This window comes from Nicotiana tomentosiformis, chromosome 11 (genome assembly GCF_000390325.3).
Source record: "Nicotiana tomentosiformis chromosome 11, ASM39032v3, whole genome shotgun sequence".
Taxonomy (NCBI): domain Eukaryota; kingdom Viridiplantae; phylum Streptophyta; class Magnoliopsida; order Solanales; family Solanaceae; genus Nicotiana; species Nicotiana tomentosiformis.
This window is the reverse complement of record NC_090822.1, coordinates 83023466-83048865: the sequence shown is the minus strand read 5'-3', so window position 1 is coordinate 83048865 and position 25400 is coordinate 83023466. Positions and strand designations below refer to the sequence as shown.

General features: G+C 35.9%; 2 protein-coding genes across 2 annotated transcripts; one reads left to right on the top strand and one right to left on the bottom strand.

Moving 5' to 3' along the window:
- Window positions 1-7785: 7785 nt before the first annotated feature.
- LOC138901763 (uncharacterized) lies at window positions 7786-8259 on the bottom strand. Its single transcript, XM_070189552.1, has one exon. The coding sequence runs from the start codon at window positions 8257-8259 to the stop codon at window positions 7786-7788; it is 474 nt and encodes a 157-aa protein (XP_070045653.1).
- A 4504-nt stretch (window positions 8260-12763) lies between these two features.
- On the top strand, window positions 12764-19722 carry LOC104103940 (NADH dehydrogenase [ubiquinone] 1 beta subcomplex subunit 7). The gene is made up of 2 exons (XM_009611912.4): window positions 12764-13176; window positions 19452-19722. Exon 1 carries the CDS (start codon window positions 12866-12868, stop codon window positions 13151-13153), a length of 288 nt encoding a protein of 95 aa, XP_009610207.1. The 5' UTR covers window positions 12764-12865; the 3' UTR covers window positions 13154-13176; window positions 19452-19722.
- The last annotated feature ends 5678 nt before the right edge of the window (window positions 19723-25400 follow it).

Genomic DNA, 25400 nt, shown 5'->3' with positions numbered 1-25400 from the left:
TCAGTATAAGTTTTCTCCCCCAAATACACCAAAAGACTCGTTGCCCTCTTACATATTCCTCGGTATTTTATATGCGGCCATCAAGAAAAGTATAGGCTTAGTGCACTTCACCATTATTTATTAATCAAACTAATTCATTATCCATTAACGTTCACAATCGTAAATAAGGCCCATTAACTATTTATCTAATTTAAGTGATATTCTTCATATCCTTCAATATATAATATTACTTTCAAACGTAAATATGTAATTATGCCCTCATACGTAAACTAAATAACTATAATTATTTCCATAAGTATTTCTAACAACTCTATAAAAATAAGAAACTCTTATTAAGACAATAAGTTAATAGTCCTTTCTAACAACTATATATAATCCACTTTCAAATATCATAATATTATTTGCATGAATTTCACTATCCCCAATCATTATAAATGATTAAATCGAACGACGAGAATGTTATACTAAAACGAGTCACGAAAATATTCTGGGACGTCACATGGTATACCTTCCGATCGGGCAAGTGATCGATCAATATGACTTGCTCCAGCTCCTCAACCGTTGATTTGATGGCATCGGAATCATCAGGTGCAATGAACGACCTAGGGACTCCGTAATCATCATTCTCGCCTACTCCTCGCTCTTCCAGTTCGATCGGGGCCGGTACCGGTGATTTCTATTTAATTTCTTCCTTCATAGTCGGCTCTGTGTTCTTTGATGCCAAGGCCACAGGCACCGGGGTCACCTCATCGACTGCAAACATTTCTTTTGCGGTCGGCTGCTCTACGTAGACCGTCTTAAATCCTCCAGGCGTAGGAAACTTTAGTGCCTGGTGCAGTGTTGAGGGTATTGCCCTTATGTTGTGAACCCATGGCCTTCCGAATAAGGCGTTATATCTCATGTCCTCTTCGATCACATAGAATTTTTTATCTTGAATTGTCCCGGAGGTATTCACTAGCAAGGTTATTTCTCCTTTAGTAGTTTCTTAAGCCATGTTAAATCTGTTCAACACCCGGACCACCGGTACTATTTGATCCCGTAACCCCAACTGCTCTACAACTCTCGATCCGATGATATTGGCCAAGCTACCTGACGAGCGCAAAACACATACTTAAATTATGCTCGCTAGTCAAAGATAGTATAGTATAATTATCGTCTCCACAGGGATTGGATTTAAACAGTATTATCGTAGTTGTAGCTAGATTGCTATTCAAGAGGATCAATAGTTGGGGTTTATATAATTATTAATCTATAATCTACAGCTATTGACTAATGACAATCGCAACAAAGGTAAGCAAGGGAGTTATCAATGAGAGAAAATATGGGTTGATAGGATAGGTGCAAGATAATTATTCGGGATCTGACTCTAGATTCACTTCTAATATTCAAGTGAGTCTCTCTAACTTATTTAATTATTAGTACAATTGTTTAGTAGAAACTCCTCTCTCGATTAAGTCTCAACCTCACAATATGAACCAATTTAAGCTCGGTGAAGATATGCAAGAATTCGTAATGGATTGGTCTTTAGAAGAACCTCTTTCGATTATCCTCTTAACTAAGTTTAATCAAGAATTCAACTAGCCTCTTTCGATTACTTAGAAGAATCTATGAACTCAACCAACAATATAGTGCAAATATATCACAAGTTATGTTTCTTTCGATTACAAGAACAAGTGAACATAGATGCAATAATTAATTCTTCCAAAAACGATTCAAATACATAAAAATAGAGTTATAATCCCCAAACAACCATCAATACACCAAATCCATCAAAATCCAAAAAGTTCTACTCCATATACATGGAGGAGTTCTTCACAAATGAAATAAAAATAGAGAAAAACATAAATACAATCCAAATCCGGATTTGAGTGAGGAAGGATGGATGAAATCCTTGTGCTCTTGCTTCTCCTTCTTCTCCTTCTTCTCCTAAGCTTTCCTAGGTCTAAGGTATGTTAAAAGTATGTCAAAAATTATATTTTGGGTTATTTAATCCACCCCAAAGAAAATTTCGGATGAAACTACCCTTTCTTAGCAAAATAGGACTTTTCTCAGACAGGACATGCGTGACCGCGCACCTGGTCGCACACTTTGCATACCATTCTGCCCCAAGTGCGCGCCCAGTGCGCGACCGCGCAGTTGGTCCCACACCTGGGTTTTATAAGTTGGGAATTTGGGAAAGTGCAAAACATGAAATTTGTAGATATTTTAAATATATTTTCAACAACATATTGTAGAGCTCAAACAGAGTTCCGAGCAAAAAGTTATGTGCATTTTACTGAACACTGCACAATATGTCTGCTCGATTCTTCGTTTCGTTCCACTATCATCCGTTGATCCCCAAACTCGATCCCGACTTAATCTTTGGGCTTTTACTCAGACTTCAAAGCTCCAAAATAGCATGAATTTATGCCATAATATCTATATATATATATCGGAATCACTCCTACAAGGCATATACACACACAATAAGTGCAAAATACGCCTAATTAAAGCTTCACATAAGTAAAGTGCAGTGAATTAGAGTGCAATAAGCGACTAAACCACGTGATTATAGCCTACCATAAATACCCCACTCTTAAACCATTGCCCATCCTCGAGAAATCAAACTACACTTCACATAGACATGACCTTTATAAACAACTCTCCTAACTCATCACACCAAGAATAATAGAATAGAGTAAGCACAAGACAGTAACATCCTCGCGTCAAGAATTGACTCAACAACACCACGCATTTTTCATAACCTGCTCACTTACTCTAACACAGAGGTCAATGACATTACCATTCCTTCATGAATCAAATGCCCTCACACAAGAATAGAGAGTAGTTCCACAAACAATAAAGTTTAAGAACAATTAGGAACTCAAGATAGGAAGAATTCGCTCACTCTCAGAATAACATTCATGTGCAACAAAAGATGTACCATAAGCTTGCCCATAGTGTACTACTCTACTAATTGAGCTCATTCAGTTAAGAATTAAGTAGGACTTTAATTGGTTGTAATATAGGTTGCGGAACAGGTAGGATACATTTAGATATAAGAGTGACTACACTTCCCTAAACACTTTTAATACATATATTTCATTCAAAATCTCACACTTATGTCAAACTAATACTCCACCTTCACATCAATATACATTAACTCCCAACTTCTTTAAGAACAATTACATCAAGTAACCACTATCAAGGAATATTTTTTACAATCATACACTTATTTGTTTCTTTCTTTTTCAATTCAAGTGGCTCTTTCTTTTTTAAAATAGTGCACCTTTCTCCTTAGTTCAATATGTCTACTCAAAAGCCAAACCAACCACCCCACACTTCAACTTTTACAAAGTTCATACAATTTCAAGTGCTCACGAGAGGTAAATGGTACAAATAGATGCTCAATTCAAATAAATAGGTAAGGCTTGTAATGTGGTTGCCAAAAAAATAAGATTATAGGCTCAACGGGGTTAACTACGATACATAACAATTTGGTGGGTAACATATATAGCTGGCTCAACAAAGAAACGCCAATATCATTTTCAAGACTGAATAGAACTACTATTTCGCTTTGCAAACACTCGGGGCAAGTTCTAAACATCAAATGCAATGCACAGAATACACGAAACCTCACACACACACATGACACATAACTCACTCAGAATCGAGATCATCAAGATACTCTAATCAAAGTAGTTAAGCAAGTTAAGATCGTACAATTTAAGGTGTTTATACAAGAGTCAAAAACTGAGCCTAAGCATCACAACTAAAGCACTTATTATTCTCAAGGCGTAATGAAGTCAAGAAATATTGCTTTCATTTAAAATCACAGCACAAGGTTTTCTACTCCTAAAAAAAACTAATTACACCCGGTTCAAACAAAACCCTTGGAAAAGAACTGCGACACAAAGAAAAACCAAGAGGGAATTATTATACTAACTAAAGAAAATATTTTTTTTCTTCGACTTTAAAATTTTCAATCAAAAGAAATGAAAACACACACAAGAACAAGAAACGAAAAACAAACACTTGGTTCAAACAAAACCCTTGGAAAAGAACTGCGACACAAAGAAAAAACAAGGGAGAATTATTATATTAACTAAAGAAAATAAATTTTTTTTTCTTCGACTTTAAAATTTTCAATCAAAAGAAACGAAAACACACACAAGAATAAGAAACGAAAAACAAACGAAAACACACACAAGAACAAGAAACGAAAAACAAACAGTTATTTTATTTACATATTTACATCCCCACCCCATACTTTAAATTGTGGAATGTCCCCATGACACACAAATAAAAAGCAAGAGGTAAAGAAAACTCCCCTGGACTTTTTCCGCTTCCGAGAACTTGTGAACTCTACCCCTAATTCTGAATGCATTTTTCGATTTCGCTACTCAGAATTCTTTATGGAGCTCATCATGCCAAAGTCCTTTAGGGATTTTTGAAAGACCCGCTCTTTTCTTTCTTTCTTGGCTTCATTTTGAGCGAAGAATTGTTCTTGTAGGATTATCCTTAATTTGTTTCTGCATTCATTTACAAGATCAATCCCTGCATATTCCTGTAAACCCCAAAAAACAAAATTCACATGATCAAGGTTAGAATAAGATAATGAAGAAGAAAGGTCATGTGAGTGTTCCTCTTATATGTCAGAGACCATTCGTTCTTCATTCTCTTCTAATAAAAATTGTGGTTGTGGATATGTGGATGGGGATTTGAACTCTTCTTTTATTGATACACAATCAACCTAAGCCTCGTCTTCAATCATCTCAGTTGAACAAGAGTCCTCTTGTAGAGTGGAAAACTCTCTATGTAGATGTTCATCATCTCGGGTAGGCTCAATTTCACACGATATCTCTTCCATATATTCACCATCACAATGCAATGAGCTTTCTGAAAGTGTACTTATTATTTGACTCACTTGCATTGTTAGGTTGTTAATGGCTTCATCATCTTGTGTAAACCTCTTTTCCACCTTATTTATGAACTTGTACATAAGCTCTTCTAAACTACCACTCTCATCTTGAGGTGATTGTCTCACTTCGCTTTCATTCCAGTCATAATAAGGGCATTCATCCCAACCAGAGTCAGAATTGTGCCCATATGAATTCCCATACCTATACGAACTAGAGACAAAGTGAGAGTATTCAAAAGATGAACCATAGGAAGAATACCTACCTACTTGACAATCAACCCGTAAATGATTCCCACCGTATTTAAAACACATAGCAGACTGACGGCAGTGTTCAGCTGCTAACTCTTCAACCATTTTCTTAGGCTGGTTATACTCCATCTTTACAATATTTAGAGTTCAATATCAAGAAAATGTTCTTCAAGATTTCTTCAACAAAAGAAATCTTGAAGAGAAGTTAACATAACAAAACTAAAAAAAATAAAGTAAAAATAAAAATAAATTCCTGAATTAGCACTACAAACTATTTCCAATACTATTAATTGTCAATCCCCGACAACGGCGTCAAATTTGACAAGAACAAAACATACACTTAAATTATGCTCGCTAGTCAAAGATAGTATAGTATAATTATCGTCTCCAAAGGGATTGGATTTAAACAGTATTATCGTAGTTGTAGCTAGATTGCTATTCAGGAGGATCAACAGTTGAGGTTTATATAATTATTAATCTAAAATCTACAGTTATTGACTAATGACAATCGTAACAAAGGTAAGAAAGGGAGTTATCAATGGGAGAAAATATGGATTGATAGGATAGGTGCAAGATAATTATTCAGGATCTGACTCTAGATAATTCACTTCTAATGTTCAAGTGAGTCTCCCGAATTCACTTAATTATCAGTACAATTATTTAGTAGAAACTCCTCTCTCGATTAAGTCTCAACCTCGCAATATGAACCAATTTAAGGTCGGTGAAGATATGCAAGAATTCGTAATGGATTGGTCTTTAGGAGAACCTCTTTCGATTATCCTCCTAACTAGGTTAAATCAAGGATTCAACTAGCCTCTTTCAATTACTTAGAAAAATTTATGAACTCAACCAACAATACAGTGCAAATATATCACAAGTTATGCGTCTTTCGATTATAAGAACAAGTGAACAAAGATGCAACAATTAATTCTTCCAAAAACTATTCAAATACATAAAAATAGAGTTATAATCCACAAACAATCATCAATACACCAAATCCATCAAAACCCAAAAGGTTCTACTCCATAGACATGGAGAAGTTCTTCACAAATGAAACAAAAATAGAGAAAAATATAAATACAATCCAAACCCGGATTTGAGTGAGGAAGGATGGATGGAATCCTTGTGCTCTTGCTTATCCTTCTTCTCCTAAGCTTCCCTAGGTCTAAGGTATGTCAAAAGTATGCCAAAAATTGTGTTTTGGGGTATTTAATCCACCCCAAATCAAATTCCGGAAAACTACCCTTTCTTAGCAAAATAGGGCTTTTCCCGGACAGGACATGCGCGACCGCGCACCTGGTCGCACACTTTGCATTCCATTCTTCCCCAAGTGCATGCCCAGTGCGCGAACGCGCATTTGGTCCCACACCTGGGTTTTATAAGTTGGGAATTTGGGAAAGTAAAAAACATAAAAGTTGTAGCCATTTTAAATAGATTTCCAACGATATATTGTAGAGCTCAAACAGAGTTCCGAGCGAAAAGTTATGTGCATTTTACTGAATACTGCACAATATGTCTGCTCGATTCTTCGTTTCGTTCCACTATCATCCGTTGATCCCCGAACTCGATCCCGACTTAATCTTTGGGATTTTACTCAGACTTCAAAACTCCAAAATAGCATGAATTTATGCCATAACATCTACATAGATCGAAATCACTCCTACAAGGCATAAAACACACAATAAATGCAAAACACGCCTAATTAAAGGTCAACATAAGTAAAGTGCAGTGAATTAGAGTGCAATAAGCGACTAAAATATGGGATTATATCCTACCATCACTGCCTGGATCAATCAACACATGTTTAACTCGAGATTTGTTGATAAGCACATATATTACCAGTGCATCATTATGAGGTTGTGCGATGCCTTCGGCATCTTCGTCACTGAACGAAATGGTTCCCTCCAAGATGTAATCTCGGTCGCACTTTTCCCTCGTAATGGATACTTTAGTACACTTTATCATCGGTCTCTGTGGTACATCGACCCCTCCAATGATCATGTTAATGACATGCTTAGGTTTTTCTTGTTCGGTCTATTTGTTGGAGTCGCTGTTCCTGAAGTAGTTTTTGGCTCGATCACTCAGGAATTCTACGAGATGCCCGTTATTGAACAACCAGGAAAATTCTTCTCTCAATTGTTGTCAGTCCTCGGTCCTGTGGCCATGAGTGTCATGATACTTACACATCAGGTTAGGATCTCTCTGGTTAGGGTCGAATTGCAATGGTCGAGGCCATTTGGTCTCCTTGATGTGTCCAAGGGCTGATATGATGTTTGTTGCATCAACGTTGAAGATATACTTTGATAATCTTGGAGCTTCTCTTCCCCCGAGCGGCCTGTCGAAACCATTTTTGTTCATCATCCCTCGGTTAATGGGTCATCGATCGCTTCTATTTTCGTTTCTTGTAGAGTTACGCCTGGATCCGTTTCCACTTCGATCTGCATTGTATGGTTGGTACCGATCTTGGTCCGGCCTTGATTCATGATCGATGACTCTCTTAGGCCTGTCATCGATTTTGATGGGATAAACGGACCCGAAATGGGCTCCGAGTTAGTCGTCCTCGATTATGATTTTTGACTGGTACCTGTTGTGGACGTCGGCCCAAGTTACCGCCGGGTATTCTACCAAATATTGTTTCAGCTGCTACAAAGCCAAGGAGCTTCGAGGGTTGAGTCCCTGAGTAAATTCCTGAAAGGCCCAATAGTATGAACCAGAGCTAAGTCCATCCATTCCATTTGAAATCTTGACACGAACACCCTGAGCATCTCGTTGTCCCTTTGCTTAACCTTGAAAAGATCTGATTTTCTTGTTTCTACCTTGATGGCCCCGACATGAGCCTTTACAAAATCATCCGCGACCATAGAGAATGAATCAATGGAATTTGGGGGCAAGTTGTGGTACCATATCATTGCTTCTTTTGATAGAGTTTCCTCGAACTTTTTTAATAACACTGACTCAATTTCATCGTCTTCCAAGTCATTACCTTTGATGGCGCATGTGCAGGAGGTCACATGCTCATTTGGATCTGTTGTCCCGTTATATTTTGGAATATCAGGCATACGAAACTTCTTCGGGATTGGCTTTGGTGTCGCGCTTAGAGGAAAAGGCATTTGAACAAATTTCTTAGAATCCGGGACTTTCAACAATGGGGGCGCTCTTGGGATTTGATTGACCCCAGAATTATATGTTTCTACCTTTTTTGTCGTTTGCCTCAATTTTCTTTTCACTTGATTCCACTCGTTTCGTTAATGCTTCAAGCATTTTCATTATTTCAGGGCTGACACTAGACTCAGCTTCACCCGGCCTTTCGGTGATCTGCTCACTTCTTTGGGTATTTTTCCGATATGGTTCGTGTTCTACCCTGCTGGGGGCGCGACTCTCATTTTAAAGATGCACTATCGCCGTTTGTTGAGCCTACAACATTTCGAAGATCAATCACAGACTGACCCCATCACCTTCGCCTTCGAGCACTCCTCGAGTCGTTGGTCAGGCTCCTCCACGAACGTTGTTCTCCGGGTCGGTAGAAAGGTTGGCGTCGATGTCCACTTGTGAGTTAGCATTGACTGGGTCTACGACTGAGACCCCGTTGGGATCAGCAGGGGGCACCTCATTGCTAAGTACCAGATTGTTGTTTTCGCCATGATGGCCAGATCCATCCTGAATGTTCAAGTGAGCAGACTGAGAATTTGACATTTTTAAGCTGACATGAAATTGAGACTTTAAAGAACAAGTGTAAAATAGAGTGTGTTATGAAGTTTTGTATCAACCCACCACTATTATCCTTAGCCCCACGGTGGGTGCCAAACTGTTTACCCTTAAAACAGATAAAAATTAAGTTTATACACGGTTTTAAGGATATGTGGATAGATTCAATACAAGTAATTAAGAATGTTAGATAAATGAATTAAAGATGAAATCAATAACCAAACCAGTTGTGGCGTTGAGTCTGGGCTCAAATTTTAGCTCAATAGCGATTTACCCTTGACCGGACCCTCGATTCGAAGCCAAACGTGTGTGGAGAACTATGAATAAAATAAAAACCTTTCAATGGGTAGAAAGCACAGAAGTAAATTTATATTGCCTTGATATACGCGTTACAGTGTGTCTTGAATGAAGAAGCTTCCCTTTTATATAATAGGAGAGTTTCATCCCTAATACAACTCTAAAAATGTTTAAAAAATCATCCTTTCTCGTCAATTACTGATATGCTACCGACGCCGGGCGATATTCGCGTCATGATATCCGGTTGGGTGCGGATATCACGGCTTTCTGTTAGTCATGTGCAACCGTTCGTAGTGCTTTCTGAGGTTTAGGAGCTCGCTCTAGGTTCGGGGAGTGTTGTTTTGCCAGGCCCGGTGGCGAGCACTCCATTCGGCCTCTGGTATGAGAAGTCCCTGGCTTCGATTTTGATCTCTGGCTTCGATTTTGATCTCATGCACTCATGTCTTCGGTTCGTTTGATCCACCGGGAAATCAGGGTATATGTTACCCTCGGTTTTACCCGTATATATACTTATAAGCCAGTTTAACCAGCTTATAAGCTAAGTCAAATACCCTCTAAGTTTGAAAAGGAGTGACGCGATCCAAAATTTGTCCATGCCAACTACTTTCATAAAAGCAAGAGGAAAAAAACATAAATTTGCAATATTTAAAGAAATTTTACAAAATCATAGCAACATGTACTAAACATTTATGGTAACCGAAAAATAAATATTATAAGAGATTCCAATAGAATGATACTCCAGCTGGGCGAGATGTTCGCAAATAACAACCTCAAACATTTCGCTTCATAGTTTTCATATGCCTTCCCTGACTTCTCTCTTCAATTATTGAGCATTTAGTTCTAGCCTATCAAGGTCCGAATATAACCTCATAATTGATTAATATACCTTGTATAAGTCAATAATAATTCTAGTATAATGCATATTTAATTAGTAATATTTTAATATATAAGTGGTATGATAATGTTATAATATAAATATCATTTATCTTTATATAAGCATTTTATATAGAAAAAATTGCTGGTATATAACATGAAAGATATAATTTGAGACATTACATGCATGTTTATTTCTAGTATAAAATAATGTATAACATGCATATTTTAGAGAAAAAATGTATGGTATGTATGTAGGGTATATACAAAATAAACAATCTATACGTATTGTATAAGATATCTTAACAAGATACGGGTAGAACTTTTTTTCCATGAAAGTTAGAAAATAAGAGGAGAGAAAGTGTGAAAATAAGAACCAATCCCATGATTTATGCATCATGTTTATTCAGTAATTGTGCTCACAATGTTTACAATATGCTAATACTCCCTCCGTCTCAAATTATTTACCATATTTCTCTTTTACACGGTCCTTAAGAAATATTAATTGGAATAAATTTTTGACTATTTTACCCTTATTTATGTCCTAAGATATAATATTTACAAAGAGATCAAAGACATCAAATATTGTCTTTCTCAAAGCCGTCGAAGTGATCAACGAATATTCTACTTTTTCATGGAGATCAAATACATCCTAAGGAAGTTCGCATCATCCTACGTTCGAGAAATACGTTAGTTAAACCCTCGAATTACGGAGAACGATCTAGAGAGAAGAATCAAGAGAACAAACAAAATTGTACCCCCATCATTTTATCAAATAAAATTATGTTTCTTCATATTTATATTGTGGATGCAATTTATTTTGTATCACAAATAATTTATTGCAAACAAATTGGCACGCCCAGTGGGACCAAATATGCCTTTCATCTCTTCTCTCATAGTGAAAAGAATGTGGTATCTTCTTTGCTGGTACTTCAAGCCTCGTCTACGATGATCTTATAAATCTACGCCTCGACAAGCCTTGAAGTAGGGGGCATTTGTAAACATTAAATTTTTATCGGATCAAATTCATATGAAATTTGGGTAAAATCCTAAATTTAAGATACTACAAGTAGAGTCCATCGAGGTTTTCTTGGAGGCTACTCTATCTGAAACCCTAACTTGGAGGCTACTATACCTGAAACCATAGCTTGGAGGGTACTCTACCCAAAACCCTAGCTACACCTATAAAAGTGGACCACATATTTCCTTTGAAAGTATCTCGAAATTCCATAAAAATTTATGGAATATTCACAAAGAGATCAAAGACATCAAATATTGCCTTTCTTAAAGCCGCCGAAGTGATCAACGGATGTTCTTCCTTTTCATGGAGATCAAATACATCCTAAGGAAGTTCGTATTATCCTACGTTCGAGAAATACGCTGGTTAAGCCCTCGAATTACGGAGAACGATCTAGAGAGAAGAATCAAGGGAACAAACAGAATTGTACCCGCATCATTTTATCAATAAAATTATGTTTCTTTATATTTATATTGCGATTGTAATTTATTTTGCATCACAAATAATTTGTTGCAATATATATATATATATATATACACACACACACACACACTTTTGTGGCTACCAAATATATATTTGAGATGCGAGGCGGTGTCAACGATTGATGAGACGCGAAGCGGTGTCAACGAAAATTTGGAGGTATGGAGACAGACCCTAGAGTCTAAGGGTTTTAAGTTGAGCAAGACGAAGACGGAGTACCTAGAGTGCAAGTTCAACGTAGTGTCAGGAGGAACAGATATAGACATGAGGCTTGATTCACAAGTCATCCCCAAGAGAGGAAGTTTTAAGTATCTCGGGTCTGTTATCCAAGGGAACGAGGAGATTGACGAGGATGTCACACATCGTATAGGAGCAGGGGTGGATGAAATGGAGGCTAGCATCCGGCGTCTTGTGTGACAAGAATGTGCCACCAAAACTTAAGGGTCAGTTCTACAAGGCAACAGTTAGACTGGCAATGTTGTATGGGGCAGAATACTAGCCAGTCAAGAACTCTCATATCTAGAAGATGAATGTAGCCGAAATGAGGATGTTGCGATGAATGTGCGGGCACACTAGGTTGGACAAGATTAGGAATGAGGATATTCCCGAGAAAATGAGTGTGGCCTCTATGGAAGATAAGATGCGTGAAGCGAGGCTTAGATGGTTCAGGCATGTGAGAAAGAGAAGCTTAGATGCCCCAGTGAGTAGGTGTGAACGGCTGGCGTTGGCAGGTAGGAGAAGAGGTAGATGGTGGCCTAAAAAGTACTGGGGAGAGGTGATGAGGCAGGACATGGAGTGACTTTAGCTTACCGAGGACATGACCCTTGACAGGAGGGTATGGAGGTCGACGATTAGGGTAGAAGGTTAATAGATCGTCATGTGTTTTTCTAATTTTTTCCAGGTTTATTAGGGTTAGTTGACTAGTACATTATCTTTAATTCTTAGAATGCCAATATTAGGGTTATTTTAGTACTATCTTCCGTTTCGATTTTTTAGTATCCTGTCATGTTACTGGTTGTGGCTATTGCTTTTGCTACTACTTTTTTCCATTTATTTTTTTCTCCGGTCACATTATTAATATTATTTTCCTGGCCTTATTGTTGCTATTTACTTTATCCTATTCTTACTCTCAAGCCTTGAGATGGTCTTTCATAAATAGTGTCTCTGCCCTCAGCGACAGGGGCTAAGGTCTCAATACACATCTGTTGTTGGCTACGGCTAAAAGTATAATATTTGCCTGCTGAAAATCCGAGACATTTCAACAGCCCAAACCCGACAGAGCTAACAGAACAAAGAGGCGAACAGAAAGAGAAGCGAATCGGAGGGAATTCAATCGGGAGAAAATGGAGGTGCCAGGATCGTCGAAGAAGATGATAGCAACGCAAGCAGAGATGGTGGAAGCGAAAGTACCATTATCATACAGGGATCAGTGCGCCCATCTGTTGATCCCTCTTAACAAGTGCCGTCAGTCGGAGTTCTACTTACCCTGGAAGTGCGAGGACGAGCGTCACTCGTACGAGAAGTGCGAGTATGAGCTTGTCATGGAACGGATGCTTCAAATGCAGAAGATCCGTCAGCAGCAAAAAGGACAGCAATCAATTCCCCTTTTCCCTAAGACTGCCAATGCCTAGTCAATCCATCATCTATCTAATTGGTCAGTGCTTGCTTATTTGACCTACTGTTTTCCCTTTTCATTTACTTTTTAAATGAGATATGTTACGGCTTGTTCACTTTAGACTCCAAAATATTGGGGGTTTTATTTTCTATTTTTGTCAAAAAAATGTTTATGGGATTTCTTGTTTGTTTTCTGTTATGACTTCTAGTCGAGCCTCTCGGTCTGTCATTAAAGTGTCAAATTGTTGGGTAGCTCCTTGATATTTGACTTTAGGTGGTAAGACATTGACTGACTTGGCTGTCCTATATCACTTACTTGAAATTACCTACAATGTTTAACTATAATTTGTGAATGATTTAAAGACATCCTAGTTACCCATTACATGTGCTGGTGGGAGGTAGGAGGTACACGTACAATAGTCGAAGCGCGTACATGTTGGCCTAGATACCGTCATCATCATATAAAATGAAGGAGTTGTTGACGATTGATATAGGTAATAATATTGGTGTACAAAATGTTATTGGCTCCATGTCTATGCCTTATTTGTGTAAATTTGTCAGGCACCACCGTTGTCCGCAAGTACATATTTGTATAAATTCGTTAGGCGTCGTTGTCTCCAAGTACATGGTATGTTGCCAATCTATATAAGAAATGAAAATCAGTTACAACTTTAACTGATATGTGGCATCAGCAATAATCATGGTTGTGTATCATTGGACTTGTACGCTCACAGTTATACAGTTCACACGATAGTAATAAAGATGGAATTCAAGTATGGAATTGTGATTAATTACTTGTTAATTACCAGAATTAACACAAGTATGATTTTTGCAGACAAGTGTTTCATTGACTACTGCCTAATTGGATTAACTGGAAATGACAACAGCTTATAGAATTCACTTGAGTTTAAAGACTAAGAATATGGCTTCCCCCAATACTTCATTCAACTGATTGCATGCTTGTAACCATACTCTAATGAATTGAGTTATTAACCTAGGATGCTAGTTATACTTATAAGTATCCTTCTTGAGTTGTTATGAGCCTATCTTCCTTAATTCATTCTTCACTCTTGTATGTCTATGAGAATAATGAAAACAAAGGTGCATTAGTTTCCAGCCCTAACGATGGTTGCATAAGGCAGTGGTTGTTCATCTTAATTACAGACTAATTCAACTGTTGAGCTAAGTGATTTAACATTGCGATACTCAAATCTAGTGAAACTTAGATTCTCTTTGTCAAGTTTGTCTTGGGTTACCAAATAATTCTAATTGGTTTCCAATTAATTAACGAATCAAGCACAAGATTGAATAAAGTAAAACAAAAGTGAGGATCTTTAAGTTCTAATATGCAGTGGTGTTTTTGTTAGTTTGGTTTATTAAGGGTAGTCGTACAACACAAAACCTCAAGCCTAGTTCCCTTTCAACCCACCGATTTTCTCTTTTGGGTAAATACAATCCTCAACATCACAATATTGTTTAAAATAGGCATGCAAATAGAATTTATCTGAACGTTTTCCAAGTTGAGCTTTTGCCATCTTAATTTACTTTTTTATCGTTTGTGGTAATGGAATAGTAGTCGGCTGGCTGATGGTTAAAAATTGACTTGCGAGTTTGAATATCTAGCAATGAGTTTTGGATGTTAGTCTCTCGTAGCTTCTTTTTGATATATCTATAATTATATAAGGAGGTAAAAAGAAGAGAATGGGAAGGAAATCATGGATATGTTGATAGCTAAATCATACCTACTGTTAGCTAGTAAAAGATTTATTTCTGAACCCATTAACATCGTTATGACGGTAGAAAGTGTTTGGACTTTGTACTTTGTATCAACATGAAAATGTCGGAGCATATAACTGTTGAGAAGGTCCATAACATGTATAAACTTGCTTTGAATGGAGGATGTAAAGTAGCTAAAGTACATATATAATATCTTGGACTTCCAAGGAGTGGCAAGTTCAAAGAGATTGAGCTATGGCAACTAGCTAGAAAAAGATTAAGAGTTTAAGAGAAGATTGAAAATGTGGACAATTATGTCTACCGGAGGAAAATCAATATGACAAAAGCAACCCTCTCCAACATTCTTACATACTTCATGTCTTTGTCCCTATTCAGTTCCACTGTTACTAAACTAATTTGGAGAAATTAATGAGAGATTTCATGTGTGATGGAATAAGTGAACAAACAAATTATCTTGGTTGGTTGAGAGAGGATTATTAGTAAAGAATAAAAATCGTATTATTCTAACTTGATGTTTGGTATGGTGATTATTCTAGATGGGGGAGGCCATGGTTGCTAAAATATTCAAAAGGATGGAGAATAAATTTTTCATTTCTGATGGATCTCCCTAGAACGGGGAGATACATTAGCAAGCTTGAAAATCAACAAACCGGAGGCTAGAAGGAAGATATGAAAGACAACAACAACAACAACAACAACAACCCAGTAAAATCCCACTAATGGGGTCTAGGGAGGGTAGTGTGTACGCAGACCTTACCCCTACCCCTACCCCGAAGGAGTAGAGAGGTTGTTTCCGAAAGACCCTCGGCTAAAAAAAAAAAAAAGAGGCAAAAGGGGCAAAAAGGGAGACAATATTAGTATCACAACAACAATCATAGGATAAATAGGAATACCATGAAATCCAGAAGAAAGATGCAAAGTAAAGGGAGACAATATTAGTAAATATTAGTATCACCACAACAGTCATAAGAAAAATAGGAACATCTTGAAATCTAGAAGAAAGATGTAAAGCAAAAGCGATAGCTAGTAAATAGGACCTGCACTGAAAAGCGAAATAGTAAGCCACAACATTTCCACTAGTTATCTTAGACAAAAACCCTACATGGCTAGTCCCACCATGTTACGAAGTAAGGCACGATTCAACTACCTCCTAACCTACAACCCTAATACTCGACCTCCATATCTTCCTATCAAGTGTCATGTCCTCGGAAATCTGGAGCCTCGCCATATCCTGCCTGATCACCTCCCCCCAATACTTCTTAGGCCGCCCTCTACCTCTTCTCGTGCCCTCCGTAACCAGATGCTCACACCTCCGTACCGGAGCATCTGGGCTTCTCCTCTGAACATGTCCGAACCATCTAAGCCTCACTTCCCGCATCTTGTCATCAATGGGAGCCACATGCACCTTTTCCCGAATATTATCATTCCTAATCTTATCCATCTTAGTGTGCCCGCACATCCACCGCAATATCCTCATTTCTGGCTAATATAGCGAGAGAGGAATATGAGAATTTTCTAAGGACTTTAGACTTGGATACTAAGAGCCTGTTTGGTTGCATGTATAAACTATTATAATACCTGCATAAAACTCTGCATTTTTTGGTTTGCAACTTACAAGCCTTGTGAAGAAAACGACCTCAACCACTATGACAAAGTGTGAACGGTTGCTTTAAAGCCAGCATTATCAATACTGGTTGCCTTTTAAAACTTGCATATATTCTAGAATTGTTCAACACATTGTTTGGTGGCTGTTTTTGTTTCCCGCATAAGTAATACCTGCAGAAGTTATGCATGAATCTATGTATTATTCTATGCGGGTTAGAAGGTGGAATTAGAATACATGGATTAAAATAACTAATATGATCAAAATAACCCTCATGTATTAACAATTTTAAAAAAATAGTAAACAACACACATTTTATCCATACCTTATAATGCATGCATTACTAATCCCTGTATTATAATCCCCCTATTACAAATTTGTACATTATAATACAATCATTACTAATCCCATTACTAATCCCTGCATAACTTGGTGTCTAAACCAGAAGATCCTAAGTGAAAAATTTCTTACCATTTTTTTTTGTAAGCAAGAAATTCCTTGTATGGATAACTGGCTATATTTTCTTGGTAGCCTAAAGCATTCTACTACTAAACTTCTTTATTAACTCACATCTTGGTGTATAATATTATAATATTATTTTATTTGTCCATAAAAGATGAGTGGGGGTCAGAAGGAAGGATAAGAGTGCTTGTGGCCATGAGGATTGGTTTGGTGATTAGCTATAGATTAAGCTGGTGTTTGGTGATTATTTGTCCTTGGGTCTATGTTTAACAACTGAGCTTTTTTAATTGGTTAATTGTATGGGAAAGTTATATGAATTTTGAGGCTCGCTAATTGTTTAAGGTGATGAAGCGATGAAAAATAAGAGGTCCTCGGTTCACATGGGTAAAAGGAAGCAACTTCGAAAAAGCGTGAACGCTACAGGTGTGGAAGCGATCATTGTCACGAAAGACAAATGCTCCTTAAGCGACATAACAATACGTAGCAAGGGGTCCTAGCTTCGCATGTGTGAAGCAAAGCAACTTCGGAGAAGCGTGAGCTTCGAATTGTTAGGTACAAAAAGGCGCGAGGCAGAAGCGGTTGCCTCTTTGAATTTGACTTTAAAAGATTTGAGAAAAGAGAGGAAAATAGATAGAATAGACTTGCCATGGATTCCTCTCCAGATATGCTTGGTGTCCTGTTTATCTTTGTCTTCTTCTACGGTTCGCAAAAAACTGCTCTACTATTCTTTGCTTTTCTTGATTTGCTTCTTTGCTTGTCTTCTCTTTTCTTTTCTACTATGATTCATTTTGTCCTTCTCTTATTTGTTTTCTATTTCTTTTTCTATTATTTAATGCTTCATATTAGGATGAATGTTAGGACTGGACAATAATAACATGGTCTTTTGCAACCAAAGCTCATTATTATTAACGTTTATTAAAGCAGCTAAATATGAATAGATATTGCAAATTGATTTTTGTGGCAAATAGTTGAAAATTGGAAAACAAATTTGTAATTGAGGCTATCTTTTTTGTCAGTTTGTTAAAATTACATTTTAACGATATTTAACTTGAATTTGTTTGGAATTCATATTGTCATAATGTTGGATACTGAAAGGGAAATCCTAATTGCAATTTTGATATAATAAGTACTAAATTTCTATATGTTAGTAGGTAATTTCTCTGTTTTTGGTAAATTCTGTGCTATATTTCAAAGAAGCATGTGCTTCGAATCTTTCTTCAAACTAGCAGTTTCAAAAGTCTTATCGCTCTCTTCCGCTTTTCACTTTTGCAACAGTGCTTTTGATAGCTTTAAATGTTATGGTGACTGACTACTTTGGAAAGCAGGTTACCCCTTCCTCTGTTTCACCTACTTTCTTGATAAAGTTAAAAAGAGCAAAAACAGAATCTATAATGAAATACATTTATCGAACATGTTTTAAGCTAACTGCATGTCAAAGCGCTTCACTGGAGCTTGTGGTCACTCGTTCCTTGCTTATTCGAAAGAGCTTCAGATTGGATTTTGCATTATGTTCGATATTCCATTCCGGCCCTCATTAGCTCTTTGCTTGCTTTTACAAAGAGCACTCATGCCAATGCCTAACAAAACAATTAAGAAATCTGTGTGGGTTTCTCTACCAAGAACATTGCCTTCTCATGTCGATCTTCCATGTGGCCAATTGGACAGCGTCATCTTCGTTTAGTTTACTCTTTACTAGGGGATTTAACTTGTTCTATGTTTTGGCTAAGGTGGGGCTTCTGTGCTGAGGGTTGAATGTTGATCCTTGAGCACTCTTCTATTCCATTCTTAATTTTTGGCCATTCAACATCTCTTTCTTCAATCTTCTTTTGGCACGATGAGGTATCATTAACTTTATGTCCTGCCTGTCCGAGCTTTGCTGACAATTGGAACCTTTGTGGGATACTCAGTCTTTTTAAGACTAGAAGTAGATCTGTTGACTTCAATATACTATAAAAAGAAACTAGACAACCAATTGTTTATGTAATGGAAATAGCAAAATGCGCGGGTGCATAAAAAACGAGTGCTGAAATGGTGTTTATATGGTTCAAGGAAGCGTTTACCTGAGATCAAATGCTGAAATGGTGTTTATATGGCTCATGGAAGTGTTGAGTTGGGCCGTATGGGCTCCCAGGCTTGATTGCTTTCTTTTTTTCTCCCCAACCATCAGTAGTTCCTTATGATTCTAGGGGTTTTGGATAGGAAAAGGGCTAAGCTCAGCTCAAAGATGCTAAATGAGGGCACATTTGACGTTGGCGTCTCCTTTGCATACTCTTGAATTTAACTATTTAATAGATTTCAATTTTTTCTAAGTTACTTGCAGTGGAGATGGCAACTTAAGTATTTTCCTGCGCATTTTTTCGGTAATGTCTGTTTGTGGTGGTTTGTTGTTATTGAGTTTCTTTCTGTTTTATTTCTGCTTCTACCTGTAAGATTGTTATGCAATGAGTTGTTCAAGCCACTTTCTCTTTGGTTTCGACTTCAGCTGAATTCCGATATGGTTACTGTTTTGACAGGAAGCAGAAAATACCAAGGGTTCCAGAACACCAGATCATTGTCGCTACAACTTGGTGGGCATTTTCCATTTAATACTGACATCTGTTGAGTGAAAATTTATATAGCGCACACTTTGCACATCTTACTGGTCCAATAATGTTCTTCCGATTTGATGATGTTTCTATGCCATCCAATACCTGTTTCCCCTCTCCTTTAACGTTTTATCCAGTTGCTCATAAAACATGTGAAAAAGAGATTTAAATGAAACTGATAATACGGCTATGTTGTCTGATTAATTGTGCTTTCAATATCAACTATGCCCGTTTGAATTCTCTAAGCACCTGCGGGGCGGGGTGGATGGACGCGGGGCGGTGCGGGTTGAAATATTTTAGCTTTCCGTAAAAATATGGTTATATAATTCTTCCACTAAGCCGCTAAGCATGCTCAATCTACCTTATCCCTTTTCAGCTTTACCATATTATATTCGGTATTTATTCCCTCATCTTAAAATTGATATATTACAAAAAGAAGTTGCTATATTTTGTTGGGTGAAAATCATTTTCCATCCCGAAGTTTGCCTTAAAAACAACATTAGTCATCTCTCAATCTACCTTATCCTTTTTTCAGCTTTACCATATTATATTCGGTATTTATTCCCTCATCTTAAAATTGATATATTACAAAAAGAAGTTGCTATATTTTGTTGGGTGAAAATCATTTTCCATCCCGAAGTTTGCCTTAAAAACAACATTAGTCATCTCTCAATCTACCTTATCCCTTTTCAGCTTTACCATATTATATTCGGTATTTATTCCCTCATCTTAAAATTGATATATTACAAAAAGAAGTTGCTATATTTTGTTGGGTGAAAATCATTTTCCATCCCGAAGTTTGCCTTAAAAACAACATTAGTCATCTCTCAATCTACCTTATCCCTTTTCAGCTTTACCATATTATATTCGGTATTTATTCCCTCATCTTAAAATTGATATATTACAAAAAGAAGTTGCTATATTTTGTTGGGTGAAAATCATTTTCCATCCCGAAGTTTGCCTTAAAAACAACATTAGTCATCTCTCAATCTACCTTATCCTTTTTTCAGCTTTACCATATTATATTCGGTATTTATTCCCTCATCTTAAAATTGATATATTACAAAAAGAAGTTGCTATATTTTGTTGGGTGAAAATCATTTTCCATCCCGAAGTTTGCCTTAAAAACAACATTAGTCATCTCTCAATCTACCTTATCCCTTTTCAGCTTTACCATATTATATTCGGTATTTATTCCCTCATCTTAAAATTGATATATTACAAAAAGAAGTTGCTATATTTTGTTGGGTGAAAATCATTTTCCATCCCGAAGTTTGCCTTAAAAACAACATTAGTCATCTCTCAATCTACCTTATCCCTTTTCAGCTTTACCATATTATATTCGGTATTTATTCCCTCATCTTAAAATTGATATATTACAAAAAGAAGTTGCTATATTTTGTTGGGTGAAAATCATTTTCCATCCCGAAGTTTGCCTTAAAAACAACATTAGTCATCTCTCAATCTACCTTATCCTTTTTCAGCTTTACCATATTATATTCGGTATTTATTCCCTCATCTTAAAATTGATATATTACAAAAAGAAGTTGCTATATTTTGTTGGGTGAAAATCATTTTCCATCCCGAAGTTTGCCTTAAAAACAACATTAGTCATCTCTCAATCTACCTTATCCCTTTTCAGCTTTACCATATTATATTCGGTATTTATTCCCTCATCTTAAAATTGATATATTACAAAAAGAAGTTGCTATATTTTGTTGGGTGAAAATCATTTTCCATCCCGAAGTTTGCCTTAAAAACAACATTAGTCATCTCTCAATCTACCTTATCCCTTTTCAGCTTTACCATATTATATTCGGTATTTATTCCCTCATCTTAAAATTGATATATTACAAAAAGAAGTTGCTATATTTTGTTGGGTGAAAATCATTTTCCATCCCGAAGTTTGCCTTAAAAACAACATTAGTCATCTCTCAATCTACCTTATCCTTTTTTCAGCTTTACCATATTATATTCGGTATTTATTCACTCATCTTAAAATTGATATATTACAAAAAGAAGTTGCTATATTTTGTTGGGTGAAAATCATTTTCCATCCCGAAGTTTGCCTTAAAAACAACATTAGTCATCTCTCAATCTACCTTATCCCTTTTCAGCTTTACCATATTATATTCGGTATTTATTCCCTCATCTTAAAATTGATATATTACAAAAAGAAGTTGCTATATTTTGTTGGGTGAAAATCATTTTCCATCCCGAAGTTTGCCTTAAAAACAACATTAGTCATCTCTCAATCTACCTTATCCCTTTTCAGCTTTACCATATTATATTCGGTATTTATTCCCTCATCTTAAAATTGATATATTACAAAAAGAAGTTGCTATATTTTGTTGGGTGAAAATCATTTTCCATCCCGAAGTTTGCCTTAAAAACAACATTAGTCATCTCTCAATCTACCTTATCCTTTTTCAGCTTTACCATATTATATTCGGTATTTATTCCCTCATCTTAAAATTGATATATTACAAAAAGAAGTTGCTATATTTTGTTGGGTGAAAATCATTTTCCATCCCGAAGTTTGCCTTAAAAACAACATTAGTCATCTCTCAATCTACCTTATCCCTTTTCAGCTTTACCATATTATATTCGGTATTTATTCCCTCATCTTAAAATTGATATATTACAAAAAGAAGTTGCTATATTTTGTTGGGTGAAAATCATTTTCCATCCCGAAGTTTGCCTTAAAAACAACATTAGTCATCTCTCAATCTACCTTATCCCTTTTCAGCTTTACCATATTATATTCGGTATTTATTCCCTCATCTTAAAATTGATATATTACAAAAAGAAGTTGCTATATTTTGTTGGGTGAAAATCATTTTCCATCCCGAAGTTTGCCTTAAAAACAACATTAGTCATCTCTCAATCTACCTTATCCCTTTTCAGCTTTACCATATTATATTCGGTATTTATTCCCTCATCTTAAAATTGATATATTACAAAAAGAAGTTGCTATATTTTGTTGGGTGTAAATCATTTTCCATCCCGAAGTTTGCCTTAAAAACAACATTAGTCATCTCCCCCCCCCTAACATCAATATCCATGACCGGCAACTTTGAAATATTTGACCCCTTTCTCTAACATAAATTTATATATAAAAATTTATTAAAATCGCAATGTTAGTTGCATCATAAATTTATTAAGGTTCAGACCTACTATTTGTTGCGATTTTAATAAATTTTTATATATAAATTTATGTTATGCATTAAAAATATTGGATTGAAATGAACCCAATGATTAAACTCTACATTCGTCCTTGGTTATAAGACTAGAATAAAAAATAATAATAATAATAATAATAATAATGAAGATTATTGTAAAAAAGTTTCATCTATTCTGTTAGCTTTATAAAAGAGACAGAAATGGAGTAAAAAAATCAATAAAGATGAAGTATCACAAACGGCAGAGAACTCTCTTAATAACAAGGGAAGATGACTAATTTTTAAAGTTAGGGAGGAGGGAGGTTGATTTTTAAGGCAACTTCGGGAGGGAAAATGATTTTCACCCATATTTTATTTGCATTTTCAAAAAAGTTTATGCATTTAGAATTTTAGATCATCAGTATTAATACAAAACCAATATTCGCTTAATTGAGTTAGCTTTAATTATCCAGAAACTGATCCTAGGAAGATTTAAAATGGTCAGTAAAGGTAATAGCAAAACGTTTTACTCCTTTAATTTTTTTGAGTTTGCTTTCTTTCTAACAATGCTTTTGATTCTTGCTTTTAATAGCCTAAAATAAAGAAAACAACTAGCTCTATTAATACAAGTTAACAGAAAAACGTTGGAAAAAAAATACTACTCATTAAAGGTTTTTTTTTAAAAAAGAAATTTTTTTACTATGCGAGTGAGTTAATGCGGGCGGGGCGGGTTGAAAATATAAAAATTTGTTATGTGGTGCGGGTTGAAGCCTTTGCGGGTTAAGGCAAAACCCGCCCCGCCCCGCCCCATTGCCATTTCTACCCGAATACACATATCTCAAATGATATGAAAGTTGGTTCTCTTTAAACTCGAACATGTTCGTATTTAAATCCCATAGTCGTCAATCTGCTCATCAATAATACTCTCCTAATGAAGAAGCATATGACTTGTTCTATTGGCTCTATCCTTGAGATTTGGGTGTTCAATCTTGCTATATCTCTACCAAAGTCTGATATACTAGCAACATTGTAATTCCATATATTTACTCAACAATCCCAAGAAAGCTATGCTAGGGAAAAAACATTGTTTGATTATCCATTGCTGCATGGGGAATGTAGGAGTAGTATTTCCCCCAATCATCTATAGTAACATATATAGCAGCAGTAATATAAGACAAAAGGCCTCAAGTAGGAGTAATAATTAAATACTACAGTATAGTACTGGACATGGCTTTTGGATTTATTGAAAGCCTGCTCTCTTATTGACTTACCCTAACAGGTTTTTGCATCATTCCATTATGCAGGAATTTTCATCATTCCCTTCTTAAACACTCCCAATCCCAATCCCAAAGAAACTCTTCTCTTTGCTATGCATTTCAAACTTATTTTTAATACTTCAAACTTACAATGTAAAATATTTTTTACTATTTTAACATACATGCAAATTACAACGATCATAAGAATTTATAAGTAATTATCCTATAAGTGAATTGATTAATATTCTTTGCATATTTTGTACAAGCCAAATATAAAAACCTGTTTGGCCTTTATTACCCTTGAATATGGTCAATAAGATAGAGTTGAGATGAGCTTTATTACTCTCTCTTGCTTTGATCTCAGTGGTCCAGATTTTATGCATAGGAGTCTCTCTGCTTTTTGACCTATTTTCTTTGTACAGTTCTCTTTTTATCTAGCTTTACTTGCAAAATTGACATTTGTTTTTACTTTTGGCAGTTCACAGGGCAAAGTCAACTTAACATGAAACATTGGTTGATTTTTCTTTACCAATAACAGCCCTATAGTGGCATCATTTCAAGTCTTTCAAGTTCAACTTGACTTCATTATTAAAGCAAAAAATAAAAAAAAAATCGAAAAAGCTTCAATATATATAAAGTTAACACGGATATGCTCCGTTTTTTTCCCGAGAAAACATTACCTTTAAACTATGAAAGACATTTGTTGAGATGAGCGTAATTTGTTTTGACGATTAACAAATATTTTGGAAGAACCAGGTTATTTGACGTCTGTTGATCAGAAGTTAAAGACTGTTTTTTAGTGCAAGTTGATTTGAGCTAGAAAAAATGACTCTTGTTAATAAATAAATTTTCGTGGGAATTTGAGGGAATTTGTGTTCAAAATGAATTGATTAATTATGAAAATACTTGCATGGAAAGGAAGATGCCTAAAGGAGTCTTTAAAGGAAAAAAATAAAATCTTTTTAGGATTTATTTCCTTAAGAGGTGGCCAATTTGTTTTAGGTATCGAAGCTAAAATTAGAAAAGAATTCGGTCAGCCTCACTCCTATATAAAGCATCATATTGTTGTAGTTGAAGACACATGCTATTCGCACAGTTTCAAGAAACTACTCAAGGCAAATAGCAATTCAGAGCAAGAAATGCTTTCGAAGATTCAAGTTGTTCAATTGAAAAATATGTTCATGAAGATAAAGATGCTGAAGTTCTTTAGTTGGTTAGAGTTGTCAATTATTCTTTACTTTTAACACCTATTCTGTTTATTGAGAAGTATAACTCTAGGTAAATAATTTTTGAGAGTTTGCTTAATCGCTTTCTAAGCTAGAGTTAGTTTTGAAAAGGGTAGCCAAAGTTGAGTTGATTGTAGGGATTAAGATACTATAGTTAGTCCCTTTGGTTATTTAGTTGTAACCTAATCGCTCCTTGAAATTAGTGAAATTTGAGGCAAATCCTACAAGGATAGT